The sequence below is a fragment of the Phyllobates terribilis genome, unplaced genomic scaffold, assembly GCF_046119375.1.
Source record: "Phyllobates terribilis strain yellow unplaced genomic scaffold, ASM4611937v1 Scaffold_10__3_contigs__length_209671492, whole genome shotgun sequence".
NCBI lineage: Eukaryota > Metazoa > Chordata > Amphibia > Anura > Dendrobatidae > Phyllobates > Phyllobates terribilis.
Genome location: NW_027362770.1, coordinates 145,822,543 through 145,839,078, shown reverse-complemented (window position 1 = coordinate 145,839,078; position 16,536 = coordinate 145,822,543). Strand labels below are relative to the sequence as shown.

Below are 16,536 nucleotides of genomic sequence, written 5' to 3'. Positions count from 1 at the left end.
CAATGTCGTAGAAAGTCCCTAGTACAGAATATGACTCCCCTAGACATTTTACTCTAGGATGAAAAATGGAGAATATTTAGTATTTGGAAAATCTACATGGGGCAAAAAGGTGATTCAGTTTTTTTCCGGAAACAATCGAAAGTGTCAGCAAGAGGGGCGAATGTCATTGTCTAGGTTAGGTTAGAGTATATTTGGTATCAGTACCTTGGACACATTGATCTTTAAAGAGGAAATAAAAAAAAGGGAATGCACTGTGACGTCAGTTTTACTATATAAACCAGAATACTTTACTGTCAAAAGCAGCGAGACCTCACCAAGAATAACCACGAGATACACAGGCTCTGTAATTGGAGGAAGTGCTCCAGGCTACCGACATAGAGAGAAGTAAGATACCGATCGCCTTATTTATCATATATGCATGTCATATGCAAAGTCAGTAAGAATCATTGCCCGGAGAAATGCCATAGACAGGTTACACACTGCGCTCTGTCTCATCCAAGCTCAGCTCGGCCACAGCACAACCATTCATTCTGTATAGCGCTTATATTATTTTATTTATAGTGCATGTTTACTTATGCTACACATTGATTGCAGAGTTCTCCAACGTCAACTGAATGGGAACTAGGATATGTGCCACGTCCCATTCATTTGCTTTTAGCACCTGGCCCAAAGTGCATATTCCTTCGGGGGCTTTTACTAGCACTAACTGTATGGTGGTATTATTTAGTAGTCACTCTATGGTGGTATTATTTAGGGCTCACTGTATGATGGAATTATTTAGGGCTCACTGTATGGTGGTATTATTTAGTAGTCACTCTATGGTGGTATTATTTAGGACTCACTGTATGATGGTATTATTTAGTAGTCACTCTATAGTGGTATTATTTAGTAGTCAATCTATGGTGGTATCATTTAGTAGTCAATCTATGGTGGTATTATTTAGTACTCACAGTATGGTACTATTATTGTGTATTCATTGTATGGTGGTATTATTTAGGACTCACTGTATGATGGTATTATTTAGTAGTCACTCTATGGTGGTATTATTTAGTAGTCAATCTATCGTGGTATTATTTAGTAGTCAATCTATGGTGGTATTATTTAGTACTCGCAGTATGGTACTATTATTGTGTACTCATTATATGGTGGTATTATTTAGTAGTCACTCTATGGTGGTATTATTTAGTAGTCACTCTGATGGTATTATTTAGTAGTCACTTTATGATGGTATTATTTAGTAGTCACTCTATGGTGGTATTATTTAGTAGTCCCTCTATGACATGTTATTTGGTATTCACTGTATGGTGGTATTATTTAGTAGTCACTCTTTGGTAGTATTATTTAGGACTCACTGTATGATGGTATAATTTAGTACTCACTGTATTATTTAGTCATCTAATTTAGAAAATGGAAATTACTGTACTCCCTTACAATTTACTATACCTGGTCTCCTTATTTTCATTGCAGATGGGGCACCTTTTACCAACACTCCTTTTGCTTATATGCGCAGATCTTCTACAGGCATCCAAGTATTTTCACTTAAAGGAAAAAAGTAAGTATATTGCAATATTTTTTATATTAAAGGTTGTCCACCTTTAAGGACATTTTTTTTCTTATATGCATGTACAGTGTATTTTGGGCTAAAAATATTTTTTTGCAATTGGGCTTCATGACAAATTTTTGCCTTCGTCTTGCATTGTCTATTGCTGCTGCAGAATGAGTTAACTGAGAATGCGTCACATTATGAAAATAACGTGTGGGTTTGTAATGCTTTTATTTGTCTTTTCCTGAGCTCCTCTCAGCTGATTTCTGACCATAGACCACATAATTGTTGAATGCTCAGGGAAATAAAGAGCCTGTAAAAGCCAAACGGTGTAACATTTTTAATGAAACCCCATTGCAAACATGAATTTTAGCTCCAAGTGCATGCATTATTAGTAAAAAAAAGTTCTAAAAAAAAAGATGAATTATGGAAGACCTTTGCATACAGTGCCTCCAGTGGAACAGTATTACACTTTTCTCGTTGGGATCAGTGAGCTGCCTGTATAATCCCTTAAAGGGAACCTGTCACTAGAATAAACCCTCCTAAGTCGTCTATGTGGGCATATAGGTCATAAGAAGCTGAATAAAATGATACCTTAATATCTGCGATCCGATGTCTTATTCCAGAGAAATCCATGTTTTTCTTAATATGTAAATGAGCTGGTAAGATCTATGGGCCGGATTTTGCATGAAAGTGGGCGTTACCAGTGTGAGACATGTAATGATTGACAGTCTGCTCTCCTGATCTACATGTCTCACACTGGAAATATCATCTTTTATTTAAAATAAGCTCTGGAGGTGGATTTTCAGGGAGATCTATGTCCGGCCCATAGATTTTAACAGCTCATTTACATATTAAGAAAAATATGGATTACTCTGGAATTAAACATCGGATTACAGAGGTCAAGGTATCATTTTATTTAACTTCTTGTGACCTACATGTCCATGTAGACCACTTAGAAGGGCTGATCCTACTGACAGATTCCCTTTAAAGAGTACTTGTAGTAAAAACTAAGGTGGGCTTCCCCATTAGTACTTACTCATGCCATCATACCTCACAGGGCAGGAAATTATTGCTTGAAGGTTATCACATCCAACGGAGTGGTGGAGTAAATATATATACAGTACAGACCAAAAGTCTGGACACACCTTCTCATTTAAAGATTTTTCTGTATTTTCATGACTATGAAAATTGTACATTCACACTGAAGGCATCAAAACTATGAATTAACACATGTGGAATTATATACTTAACAAAAAAGTGTGAAACAACTGAAAATATGTCTTATATTCTAGGTTCTTCAAAGTAGCCACCTTTTGCTTTGATGACTGCTTTGCACACTCTTGGCATTCTCTTGATGAGCTTCAAGAGGTAGTCACCGGAAATGGTTTTCACTTCACAGGTGTGCCCTGTCAGGTTTAATAAGTGGGATTTCTTGCCTTATAAATGGGGTTGAGACCATCAGTTGTGTTGTGCAGAAGTCAGGTGGATACACAGGTGATAGTCCTACTGAATAGACCAGGGGTCCTCAAACTTTTTAAACACGGGGCCAGTTCACTGTCCCTCAGACCATTGGAGGGCCGGAATATAGTTTTTTTAAAAAACTATGAACAAATTCCTATGCACACTGCACATATCTTATTTTGACATAAAGAAAAAACAATACAGGAACAAATACAATATTTAAAATGAAGAACAAGTAAAGTTAGATAAACCGGTATTTCAATAGGCAGGTAAATATCCCCAACAGGCAGCATAGGTCCCCAATAGGCAGGTAAATGTCCCCAATAGGCAGGTAAATATCCCCAATAGGCAGCATAGGTCCCCAATAGGCAGGTAAATGTCCCCAATAGGCAGGTAAATATCCCCAATAGGCAGCATAGGTCCCCAATAGGCAGGTAAATGTCCCCAATAGGCAGCATAGGTCCCCAATAGGCAGGTAAATGTCCCAAATAGGCAGGTAAATGTCCCCAATAGGCAGGTAAATGTCCCCAATAGGCAGCATAGGTCCTCAATGGGCAGGTAAATGTCCCCAATAGGCAACATAGGTCCTCAATAGGCAGGCTATTTCCTCCTTATAATGCCCCATGCAGGCTGTTCCCCCCTTATAATGCCCCATGCAGGATGTCACCCCCCATATAATGCCCCATTCAGGATGTCCCTTTCTCCCACCATATAATGCCCCATGCAAGATATCACTCCCCTGTCTTTATAATGCCCCATGCAGGATGTCACCCCCCCATATAATGCCCCATGCAGGATGTCACTCCCCTGTCGTTATAATGCCCCTTTCAGGATGTCACCCCCCCCATATAATGCCCCATGCAGCATGTCACCCCCCCATATAATGCCCCATGCAGCATGTCACCTCTAATATTATGTCCCTTGCCTCCATACATTAAAAAAAAATGCAATACTCACCTCCCTCCTCCTCACCTGCTGCCGCTGCTCAGGTCTGTACTCCAGCGTCGCCCCGCTCTGCGCTGCCTGTGACGACTCAGCGGAGGGCGCGGTGTAAAGACGTCACCGCACCCTCTGACCTGACACGTCACAGGGAGCGCGCACCAGGAAGACAGCGGATCTGCGGATGCACGAGGGGAGGTAAGTATCCGGCTGCCGGGGCCCTGAGCGAGCGGGAGGGAGCGGGCGCTGACACCGCTCTCCTCTGCCCACAGCCCGGCGGGCCGGATAAAAATCCTCCGTAGTTTGAGGACCCCTGGAATAGACTGTTAGAATTTGTATTATGGCAAGAAAAAAGCAGCTAAATAAAGAAAAACGAGTGGCCATCATTACTTTAAGAAATGAAGGTCAGTCAGTGCGAAAAATTGGGCAAACTTGGAAAGTGTCCCCAAGTGCAGTTGCAAAAACCATCAAGCGCTACAAAGAAACTGGCACACATGAGGACCGCCCCAGGAAAGGAAGAACAAGAGTCACCTCTGCTTCTGAGGATAAGTTTATCCGAGTCACCAGCCTCAGAAATCGCAGGTTAACAGCAGCTCAGATTAGAGACCAGGTCAATGCCACACAGAGTTCTAGCAGCAGACACAACTCTACAACAACTGTTAAGAGGAGACTTTGTGCAGCAGGCCTTCATGGTAAAATAACTGCTAGGAAACCACTGCTAAGGACAGGCAACAAGCAGAAGAGACTTGTTTGGGCTAAAGAACACAAGGAATGGACATTAGACCAGTGGAAATCTGTGCTTTGGTCTGATGAGTCCAAATTTGAGATCTTTGGTTCCAACCACCGTGTCTTTGTGCGACGCAGAAAAGGTGAACGGATGGACTCTACATGCCTGGTTCCCACTGTGAAGCATGGAGGAGGAGGTGTGATGGTGTGGGGGTGCTTTGCTGGTGACACTGCTGGGGATTTATCCAAAATTGAAGGCATGCTGAATCAGCATGGCTACCACAGCATTTTGCAGCGGCATGCTATTCCATCTGGTTTGCGTTTAGTTGGACCATCATTTATTTTTCAACAGGACAATGACCCCAAACACACCTCCAGGCTGTGTAAGGGCTATTTGACCAAGAAGGAGAGTGATGGGGTGCTACGCCAGATGACCTGGCCTCCACAGTCACCAGACCTGAACCCAATCGAGGTGGTTTGGGGTGAGCTGGACCGCAGAGTGAAGGCAAAAGGGCCAACAAGTGCTAAGCATCTCTGGGAACTCCTTCAAGATTGTTGGAAGACCATTTCCGGTGACTACCTCTTGAAGCTCATCAAGAGAATGCCAAGAGTGTGCAAAGCAGTCATCAAAGCAAAAGGTGGCTACTTTGAAGAACCTAGAATATAAGACATATTTTCAGTTGTTTCACACTTTTTTGTTAAGTATATAATTCCACATGTGTTAATTCATAGTTTTGATGCCTTCAGTGTGAATGTACAATTTTCATAGTCATGAAAATACAGAAAAATCTTTAAATGAGAAGGTGTGTCCAAACTTTTGGTCTGTACTGTATGTGTGTGGATAGATAGATTAATAGATAGACAGTCATGGCTGAAAGTGACAGCACTCTTGAAATTGTTCCTGAAAATGAAATATTTCTCCCAGAATATTGTGATTACGCATGTTTTGTTATACACCTGTTTATTTCTTTTGTGTGTATTGGTACAACACAAGAAAAAAAAGGTAAATTGGACATAATTTCACACAAAACCCCAAAAATTGTTGGCACCTTTCCAAAATTGTGGGTAAACAACTTTGTTTCAAGCATGTGATGCTCATTCAAACTCACCTGTGGCAAGTAACTGGTGTGGGCAATATAAAAATCACACCTGAAACCAGATAACAAGGGGAGAAGTTGACTCAATCTTTGCATCGTGTGTCGGTGTAGGCCACACTAAGCATGGAGAACAGAGAGAGGAGAAGAGAACTGTCTGAGGACTTGAGAACCAAAATTGTTGAAAAATATCAACACTCTCAAGGTTTCAAGTATCTCCGAAATAATTTTTAGGGAGGGTGTGAAGATGCAGTTTCACATAAGTTCATCTTGAGCTAAAAAAAATTCTAAATACTGTACACGGAGGAAGTTTATGGCGATGATATTACTCACTATTTTATTCCTCAGCTTTGATTGTAGAGGTTCAAAATCGAAGAGGGGAAACTGTGACCCTGGAGTGCAATACCACTAGCAATGCCGATGCTGCTCTCGACAGTAAAAAAATACATTGGAACAGAAGAGGCCACACAGGCAAAACCCTGACCGTAGAAGTGAGCGAAAGGCCAGATGCAAAAAACTATACGTGTAAGCTGGAGAATGGCGGGATCATTGACTACACGCACATTGTGGTACATGAACTGAACCGCAGTTTTTACCATAAAATCCTCAGTAAGTGTGGAATCATCACCTAAAGGAAATGTGTCTTCAGAATACGACCTTTGGTTGAAATCATCTTTTTAAGTTAAATGTATTTTTTTTTTCATTTTGGTAATTTTTTTTTCAATTTTCCTATAATTTTTTACCCAGATGTAAAAAATCCAATAAGTTGTATCATGAAAAATTACAGCGGCCATTTCACCTGCTCCTGGAACGGGACAAAGGATCAAAATCTTGAGTTCTTCTTTGAAGCCTTGAACAAGTAAGTTTATTACATTAGTGAGATAGGGGATAACGATCATGAAGGGTCCAATCGCTGTGATCTGTGCTGATCCCAAGAACATACTGGCCCTATATTGCATTTTGACTGGTCAGGGCACTATGAAAGTTGTGAAAACTATGTGGCGGCTAACTATAGGGCATAGGGGATCAACTTTCGATCTCAAGGGGTCCAATCACTAGGATCTCCACTGATCCCAAGACCATACTGGCCCTATTTGCATTTTGACTGATCAGGGCACTATGAAAGTTGTGAAAACTGTGGCGGCACACAGCACTATATGGAGGCACACTCTATGGCATAGGACATCACTTTTTGATCGTGAGGGGTCCAATCGATGGGATCTCCACTGATCTCAAGACCATACAGGCCCTATTTGCAATTTGACTGATAAGAACACTATGAAAATTGTGAAAACTATGTGGCGGCACACAACACTATGTGGCAACACACTCTATGGCATAGGGCATGGGGATCCCCTTTCGATCTTGAGGGATCCAATCGCTAGGATCTTCATTGATCTCAAGAACATACTGGCCCAATATTGCATTTTGACTGACAGGGCACTATGAAAGTTGTGAAAACAATGTGGCGGCACACAGCACTATGTGGCGGCAGACTCTGTGGCATAGAGCATAGGGAATAACTTTTTGATCGTAAGGGGTCCAATCGCTAGGATCTTCATTGATCTCAAGAACATACTGGCCCTATTTGCATTTTGACTGATCAGGGCACTATGAAAGTTGTGAAAACTATGTGGTAGCATTCAGCACTATATGGCGGCACACTCTGTGGCATAGGGCATAAGGGGATCCCCTTTCGATCTTGAGGGGTCCAATCGCTAGGATCTCTACTGATCCCAAGAACATACTGGCCCTATTTGCATTTTAGCTGATCAGGGCACTATGAAAGTTGTGAAAACTGTGGCGGCACACAGCACTATGTGGCGGCACACTCTATAGCATAAGGCATAGGGGATCTCCTTTCGATCTCGTGGGGTCCAGTCGCTAGGATCGCCACTGATCCCAAGACCATACTGGCCCTATTTGCATTTTGACTGATCAAAGCACAATGAAAGTTGCGAAAACTATGTGGCGGCACACTCTATGGCATAGGGCATAACTTTTCGATCACAAGGGGTCCAATCACTGGGATCTCCATTGATTCCAAGAACATACTGGCTCTATTTTGCATTTTGACTGATCAGGGCACTATGAAAGTTGTGAAAACTGTGGCGGCACACAGCACTATGTGGCGACACACTCTGTAAAAGGATCTGCCCTATGCTTGCAGTCTTGTAGGGGTTGACTGCTTTTTCCCCCCCAAGAGCATTTTGGCTCATGCCTGTATCTACGCTCCAGTCATGTGAAAGAACTGCATTACCAGTTATAGCCTATGCACAAGGGTGGCGCCATTTCTGGGAAAAATGGCAAATCTTTTTTTATAATACCAGACAGCCCCTTTTAGGTTACTAGCTTTTGTTAAGTTCTTTTAACACCAATATTGAAGCTCATTTTTTGTTTTTATTACGTTTTATTACTTTCTTTTACCATTAGCAACAGCACAGTATCCTGTGGGAGCATCGAGAAGCATACTGCAGAAGGAAACCTGATCCCCAGCTACACCGTGACCTGTCAGGACACTCACATATGTCATTACTCAGAAGATCCAGGGTATGCTGTAACGTTACATGTCCTGGATATGACCAGATATGAACAATACAACCATTTCTTCACCTTGAGAAACATCAGTAAGTCCATCCACCTGACCGATAACTTGACCGACCCATTGTAATGAAAATATAAAGTTAAGAAAAAGGCAATTATTTTTAAAAACATTGCCCCATATTTTTCTGTGGACATGTCTGGTATTGCAGCTCACTTGACTGTGGCTGGATTGCAATACCAGGCAAAAATTTTGAACAACAATGGCGCTGTTTCTAAAAATAATAATAATAATAATAATAATATAATTAAATCTCATACAATATTGGGTCATTTAGCATTAATAGTGGAGCAACTTTATATGTCACAATTTCTTTAAAACCTTGGGGGCGACTTGATAATAGTATAGGAGAGATGTAAGGATGTCAGATCCCTGCCTTCTAGGACAGTCTATATTGTCCCATTTTTATTTTCCTGACACTCATAGAGATAGTAATGGTTATAATAAAATATACAATCTCAGTCTTACCAATGGTTAACATGTGATTTACTGTAAGCTAATTTTTTAATATTCGTTTAGAGCACTACAAGTGAAAGAGTGCCCCTCCCTAAAGCAGCAAACCAGAGAGCACCCCTGTTAGAGTGCCCCTATTAACAGTACAGGACTAAGAGTGCCTTGATTAACAGTGCTCCTATCAATTGTAGGTATTAGAGAGCCCCTCTATTAACAGTACAGGTCAGAGACTGCCCCTACAAACAGTACAAGCCAGACAGTGCCTCTACTTACACTACAAGTCAGAGAGTGCCCCTCCCTAAAGCTGCAAACCAGAGAGTTCCCCTATTAACAGTATAAGCCACAGAGCCCCTCTATTACGGGCCAGAGACTGCTCCTACAAATGATACAAGCCAGAGAGTGACCCTACTAACAGTACAGGATGAAGAGTGCCTTTATTAACAGTACAAATCAGAAATTGCCCCCATCAATTGTACATATTAGAGAGAGTCCCTCTATTAACAGTACAGGCCAGAGAGTGCCCCTATTAATGCTACATATTAGAGAGTGCTACTTCCCCCTTATCAATAGTACATATTAGAAAGACCCTCTATTCACATTATAAGCCAGAAAGTGCCCCTATTAAAGGCATATGTTAGAGGTTAGAGAGTGTGCGTATTCACTATAAGTCAGAGAGTGCCACTATAAAAAGAACAAGTCAGAGAGTGCTCCTATTAACAGTACATATTGGAGAGGGTCCCTATTAATAGTACATATAAGAGAGTGCCCTATTAATAGTACATATAAGAGAGTGCCCCTATTAATAGTATATATGAGAGAGTGTCCCTATTAATAGTACATATAAGAGAGTGCCCCTATTAATAGTATATATGAGAGAGTGCCCCTATTAATAGTATATATGAGAGAGTGCCCCTATTAATAGTACATATAAGAGAGTGCCCCTATTAATAGTATATATGAGAGAGTGTCCCTATTAATAGTACATATAAAAGAGTGCCCCTATTAATAGTATATATGAGAGAGTGCCCCTATTAATAGTATATATGAGAGAGTGCCCCTATTAATAGAATAAATAAAGTCTGATTAGATAGGACAATATTCACAAGGGTGAACAACACCAATTGAATAATCAGTGAAAAAGGAAGGGGAAAAGGGAGGAAAAAACAGATTGTGAATAAAAATTAACTTTTATTGATTATATAAAATGTCTGTACAATACAAGCTGAACCATACACCCTGTAAGGATGTTTATAGGGTCACTGCTAAATATATATAAATTAAGTAGCTGCGACCTTGTAAATCCTGGAATATGTAGGATGCCCTATTAATAGTACATATGAGAGAGTGCCCCTATTAATAGTACATATGAGAGAGTGCCACTATTAAAAGTACATATAAGAGAGTGCCTCTATTAATACTACTTGTTTGAGAGTGCCCCTATTAATAGTACATATGAGAGAGTGCCCCTATTAATAGTACATATGAGAGAGTGCCTCTATTAATACTACATGTTAGAGAGTGCCCCTATTAATAGTATAGATGAGAGAGTGCCCCTATTAATCCTACATGGTAGAGAGTGCTCCCATTAACAGTACCACCAAGACAGTGTCCTATAAAGCAGATTCAACCAAAAGTGACCACATCAAAGGCCAAGGTCTGGCCGTGCCCTGATGAAACAATGCTGCCGAGATGCCGCTCTCATTTTCCATTAATCCCATTTACCTATTTGCTTTTTACCTTCTAGTAAAACCAGATCCACCACAAAATCTTCACATCAATAAGACGGACAACAGCCTTTCCTTACAATGGAAGTATCCCAACACTTGGTGCAACGCCCGCTTATTCTATCCGCTCATTTTTAATGTCAAGGTGGAAAGAAAGTGTTCAGATGAGGCAGAGGTAAGACAAAGAAAGTAGTGAAGGGCTTGTCCAGGATTAGAAAAAAGAGGGTTTTTTTTTGTTTTTCTTAAAACAGCTCCCCTCTTGTCTATGGTTTGTACCTGGTATTGCACCTTGATATTAGGAATATGAGAAGTTGCCTTTGATTTCCTGCTTTTATATAGCCCTCAGAGTGACTATTATACATGGTTCTCACTTTGGGTAATAGAGGGAGGTCCTGAATAATGCACTTCTTTTACTAACTTACCCATGAGTATAATAATAAAAGTATATTATTTTTACCTATCAATAGGATAGGTCATCAATATCTGATCGGTGGGAGTTTGACACCTTGTAACCCCACCAATCTGCTGTTTGCAGCTGCCATGGTGAGGAGATGTATAGCACTGTATGTGTATGGGACTTGGCTGCAATACCAGACACAACCACTAACAAAAGTGTGGCGCTATACTGTAAACACCGGAGGGGTCCTGCATTTTCCAGAACGCCTCGGACTGATCAGTGAGGTGCCAAGAGTCAGAACCCAACAGATCTAAGTATAATCCATTGATTTTAAAGAATGTGAAAACCCCTTTAATAGTTGGGGTCCGACCAATAGAACATCTGCCAATCTGAAAAAAAAATGAATGGGTTTTCCAGTTCTTTAATAGACTTGAATAAGGCAGAGGTCAGACATTGATTACATGTCTTAGCTTAGTGCGGAAACTATCCAAAAGCGCAAAACTCCTCAAAAACTTGGCGTTTCTGCTCCAAAAATTTATCAAAATGACTCAATGGAAACATACCCTTTTAAAGACGGCCTGTTGGGTCACAATATTTTAGGCTGCATCAGTCTTTTCCATCTTTGATGAATTACTAAACGATTGAATTAATCTTTAGAACTACCCGAACGTCCACACGGAGGTCCTGCCCGTGGACTACAAAGACGTTACACAGTTCTGTGTCCAAGCCAGAGACATGTTCCACGTTCACTCGTACTGGAGCAACTGGTCATGTTCGAAGTAGGTAAGACGTCCTCCGTGTCCTCATCTGTGATTGCCAAAATCACTTCTTGAGCTATGTTCAGACTAATGCTTTTCGTTGCAGTTTTTAAACTTTATGTAAAGTTACATTTTTGCTATATTTTGAGTTTTTGTGGGACAAGAAGATGCTCGAATTTTGCAGAGGCGCAATTTCGTCCGATATGTGTATTTTAGTAAAAATGTCCTATTAATAAAAGCACAAAGGGTACGTTCACACAGAGTTTTTTGGGGAGGGTTTTTTTTTTTGCAGAACTTTTGGTTTCTGCTCAGTTTCTGCTCCGAAAACTCAGCAAAAAGACTCAGTGTGCACATAGCAATATGAACAGCAAAGTGGATTTCCCATAGCAATAAATTGAGTTTTTCCAAGAATTTTTGAAGCAGTTTTGGTCTACGTGCCCACAAAGTCTTTTTTCAGGTGAATTCTGCCCGGAATTCATCTTAAAAAGTGACGCAAATGCGCCTCATAAAATGAACATAATGAACAGCGATGTCAAAACGACATGGCTGTGCTCATGTTCCGACTTATGTCACGTCTTTCAACGCTTTGGGGTTTAAATATCCTAAACAGGTTAAAAGAAGTAATGTTCATCCTTAGGGCATAGAAGTCGTAAGAACAACGGCACAACCGCTGGCTTTTTCCAGAGGTTTCTTTGTCTTGGAAATTCGGTAGCTGCTAAAATACGTTGTGTGCACATAGCCTTGAGGAGGAATTTGGGTGCGTTTCCACTGAGCCTTTTTGCTGAGTATTTGGAAAGTTTTTGAAAAGGATTTTGGAGAGCTCTGCTCCAAAAAAATTAGCAAAAAGACTCACTCAAAATCCTCCTTAAGGCTATGTGCACATGATGTATGTTATAAGGCGGCTTGTTTTAAAAAAAATTAAAAAATTCAGTGTAAATGTAGCCAGTTGGAACTCTACTTTTTGGTAGACCCTTTACTGATTCTCATCCTGGAAATATATGAATAAATTGACAACTGGGTGTTACCATTTGATGAGCTGTGTCCCTCAGTGGTGACAATAACTGTGAGGGACACACCGGTTTGACAAAGGGAATGGTACCAGCTAGTTGTCAATGTATTCTTGTATTTCTAGGAGGAATAATAGAAGGACTATAGTTGTAAGAAAAAAGTTGTATTACAAAGCTGAACTATTTATTTTTTTACTATGGGCCTAAGAAGTAACAGGCAGATAGTTGCTACCTATCTGCCTGTTGTGCCCGACACCGATTTCTGCCAGAACAGAGTGGTCACTGCCAGCGATTCAGCAGCTTCTGCTGGCGTCATGTTGACATCGGCTTCTCTTCCGCTCCTCTTTGTTGACGCAGTGTGACTGTCTACATCATGCTGATTAATAGCCGGTTCGGCACTGCCTAACTGCGGGAAGCCGGCTGTCAATCAGCATGATGTTGACAGTCACACTCCATCGATAGAGCAGCCCAGAAGAAGAAGAGCTGCTCTGTTGAGATGAAGCAGCTGAACCACCGGTGACCACTCTGAGCGGGTCGAACAAGCAGATAATTATCAACATCCTTCCTGTTAGTTTTTAGGCCAATAGTAAAAGGCTCTCCATTCCGACTCATAGATGGGGTCCAAAGTGGGTCCTTAAACCTCAGTTGGCCATATAGATAGGTGTTGTCCTTGTGAGGAGCCCCTTTAATAAGTTGGTGTTCTTATTACACTCAGGCTGCATTACATTATGTCCAACCAAGACAGGCTTGGACAGGTCCAGCGGAGAACCGGAGAATCCTCCGGTGGGCCGCCACCCAATTGCATAAGCAGTACTTGGCACAAAATACTTGAATACTATGTAGAGACAAAGGCAGCATCTTATTCATTTAACAATCTACCCAGTTCCTTGTTATATAAATTTGTGATTGAGGATAATGTGACATTTGCATTGAAAAGTGGGGCTCTGAAGTTGGTTACTGGTGGGCCCTCGGCACCCCAGTCTGACATTGATCCCAGATATATGTAATGTGGGGGGGGGGGGTTAGGATAATACAGTTATATGTATATATGTATCTGTGTGTTTAGCTGGTATATTTGTAGAACAAGTAACCAGTCTGACTATGTCAAATACTCTACCTTTAAATCACAGAAATGAAGAAAACACCAAGGAGCAAAATAAGGAGAAGGATAAGAAGACCAAAAAGAAGAAGAGAAAGGGCAAGAAAAAGGAAAAACGCAATATAAACAACAATAACATAATATAACCTAAAATGTGATAATAATTGAATGCACACAAACTATTTTATAACGTACATCCTGGATCGGGACCTTACACACTTGTGACAATACATTGTTACAGGAATGTTCTATTCTTCATATTGTCTCAATATATTTTCATTTCATTATTTATTATTACCTTAATTTACACTAAACTACTTTTATCCCCTATCCACGGGGTAGATAATAAACACATGATCACTGGGGATTTGGCTCCTGATACCTCCAACAATACAGAGACCAAAGTCCCATGTGTGAATGATGTGTTAGTGAGCATGTGCGATCACCACTCACTACTGCACATGCTCAGTACCGCTCAATTTACACAGGGAACTCTCCCATTCTCCTGATTGGAGAGCAATCATACATTATCCTGCAGACAGGTGATATATGCAGTTCATTGGAATACCCTTTAAAGTTTTGCCTTTAATTTACAATTCCAACTTTTTACCTTTAGGCCTCATTCACACATGAGCAAACGGGATCAGTAGAGCAAAAAAATACAACCAGTTTTCCTTTTTTTTTGTGATTTTGATGACATAAGGTACATGTCAATGGTTACTAGTTATCGGGGCAACTGGCTGGGCCTAAAGCGTTAAAAGGGTTGACTACCTTTTTTCTTAACTAAAGTGCATGTAATTGGGACTAAAATTATTTTTTCCTATTGTTTTTAGTTTAAAATGTTGCACCGTTTGCCTTCTATAGCCTTTCTATTGTGCTGTGTATTGGCTGGCTGCAGAATCAGTTAACTGAGAATCTGTCAGTGAGCCTGTTATGGCAGTCTGACAGGAGTTTGTAACTCTTATCTGTCTTTTCTGAGCTCTTCAGACCGCAGACCACATCAAAGTTGAATGTACAAAAAAGGAAAGCCTTAAAAAGCCGAACGGTGCCATATTTTTGATAAAACCCAATTGCAAAAATTATTTTTAGACCCAAATATATGCATTTAAGTAGGAAAAAAATAGTCCCCAAATTGTGACAAACCCCTTAATATTTATTTTTTCAAGTGTCTACATGGGTGGGTTTTTTTGAGTGCCGACTCCTCTGACCACAGGTTATCTGTCCACCAAATAAAACGATCGGTGTTGAAATTCCTTCTCTGAATTGACGTCATCTTTCAGTAGAAAGTCGGGAGACCCTTTAAAAGTGTTTTATAAATTACTCCTATTTTATAAATGAATACAGCTAGATACTAGATTGACAGACATTTTTAAAATCCATTTTTTAATGTGAAAAATATTTCCTCCTCCCTTCAAGTTCAAGTTTTTTACTTCTTCATCATTCCAGCAACTTAAAACTCCTGGAACCGACGTAGAATCTGTATCAGGGTCCCCAAAGATTACTTTTTTATTTGACACCACCTACAGTGGTGGCCAAAAGTATTGGCACCCCTGCAATTCTGTCAGATAATACTCAGCTTCTTCCTGACAATGATTGCAATCACAAATTCTTTGGTCTTATTATCTTCATTTAATTTGCTTGCAAGGAAAAAACACAAAAGAGAATGAAGCAAAAATCAAATCATTGATCATTTCACACAAAACTCCAAAAATGGGCCGGACAAAAGTATTGGCACCCTCAGCCTAATACTTGGTTGCACAACCTTTAGCCAAAATACCTGCGAACAACCGCTTTCGGTAACCATCAATGAGTTTCTTACAATGCTCTGCTGGAATTGTAGACCATTCTTCTTAGGCAAACTGCTCCAGGTCCCTGATATTTGAAGGGTGCCTTCTCCAAACTGACATTTTGAGATCTCTCCACAGGTGTTCTATGGGATTCAGGTCGGGACTCATTGCTGGCCACCTTAGAAGTCTCCAGTGCTTTCTCTCAAACCATTTTATAGTGCTTTTGGAAGTGTGTTTTGGGTCATTGTCCTGCTGGAAGACCCATGACCTCTGAGGGAGACCCAGCTTTCTCACACTGGGCCCTACATTATGCTGCAAAATTAGTTGGTAGTCTTCAGACTTCATAATGCCATGCACACGGTCAAGCAGTCCAGTGCCAGAGGCAGCAAAGCAACCCCAAAACATCAGGGAACCTCCGCCATGTTTGACTGTAGGGACCGTGTTCTTTTCTTTGAATGCCTCTTTTTTTTTCCTGTACACTCTATGTTGATGCTTTTTGCCAAAAAGCTCTACTTTTGTCTCATCTGACCAGAGAACATTCTTCCAAAACGTTTTAGGCTTTCTCAGGTGAGTTTTGGCAAACTCCAGCCTGGCTTTTTTATGTCTCGGGGTAAGAAGTGGGGTCTTCCTGGGTATCCTACCATACAGTCCCTTTTCATTCAGACGCCGACGGATAGTACGGGTTGACACTGTTGTACCCTCGGACTGCAGGGCAGATTGAACTTGTTTGGATGTTAGTCGAGGTTCTTTATCCACCATCCGCACAATCTTGCGTTGAAATCTCTCGTCAATTTTTCTTTTCCGTCCACATCTAGGGAGGTTAGCCACAGTGCCATGGGCTTTAAACTTCTTGATGACACTGCGCACGGAAGACACAGGAACATTCAGGTCTTTGGAGATGGACTTGTAGCCTTGAGATTGCTCATGCTTCCTCACAATTTGG

The 16,536-nt window shown here is 40.8% G+C and overlaps 1 protein-coding gene across 2 annotated transcripts; it reads left to right on the top strand.

Annotated features, from left to right (window-relative positions):
* The first annotated feature begins 284 nt into the window (after nt 1–284).
* On the top strand, nt 285–14,790 carry IL12B (interleukin 12B). Of its 2 annotated transcripts, none has more exons than XM_073649308.1 (8): nt 285–384; nt 1,468–1,552; nt 6,115–6,375; nt 6,514–6,625; nt 8,200–8,393; nt 10,566–10,720; nt 11,600–11,721; nt 13,838–14,790. In XM_073649308.1, exons 2-8 carry the CDS (start codon nt 1,468–1,470, stop codon nt 13,950–13,952), a joined length of 1,044 nt encoding a protein of 347 aa, XP_073505409.1. In that variant the 5' UTR covers nt 285–384; the 3' UTR covers nt 13,953–14,790. The 2 variants fall into 2 exon arrangements, with proteins under 2 accessions (XP_073505409.1, XP_073505410.1); XM_073649309.1 differs by having other exon boundaries at nt 11,600–11,725; nt 13,838–13,966.
* Nucleotides 14,791–16,536: the final 1,746 nt, after the last annotated feature.

Coding starts and splice junctions, on each gene's coding strand:
- IL12B (XM_073649308.1), top strand. CDS start 1,468: ATGGGGCACCTTTTACCAACACTCCTTTTGCTTATATGCGCAGATCTT. Junction 1,553..6,114: donor TTTTCACTTAAAGGAAAAAA/GTAAGTATATTG, acceptor TTTATTCCTCAG/CTTTGATTGTAGAGGTTCAA. Junction 11,722..13,837: donor AGCAACTGGTCATGTTCGAA/GTAGGTAAGACG, acceptor TTTAAATCACAG/AAATGAAGAAAACACCAAGG.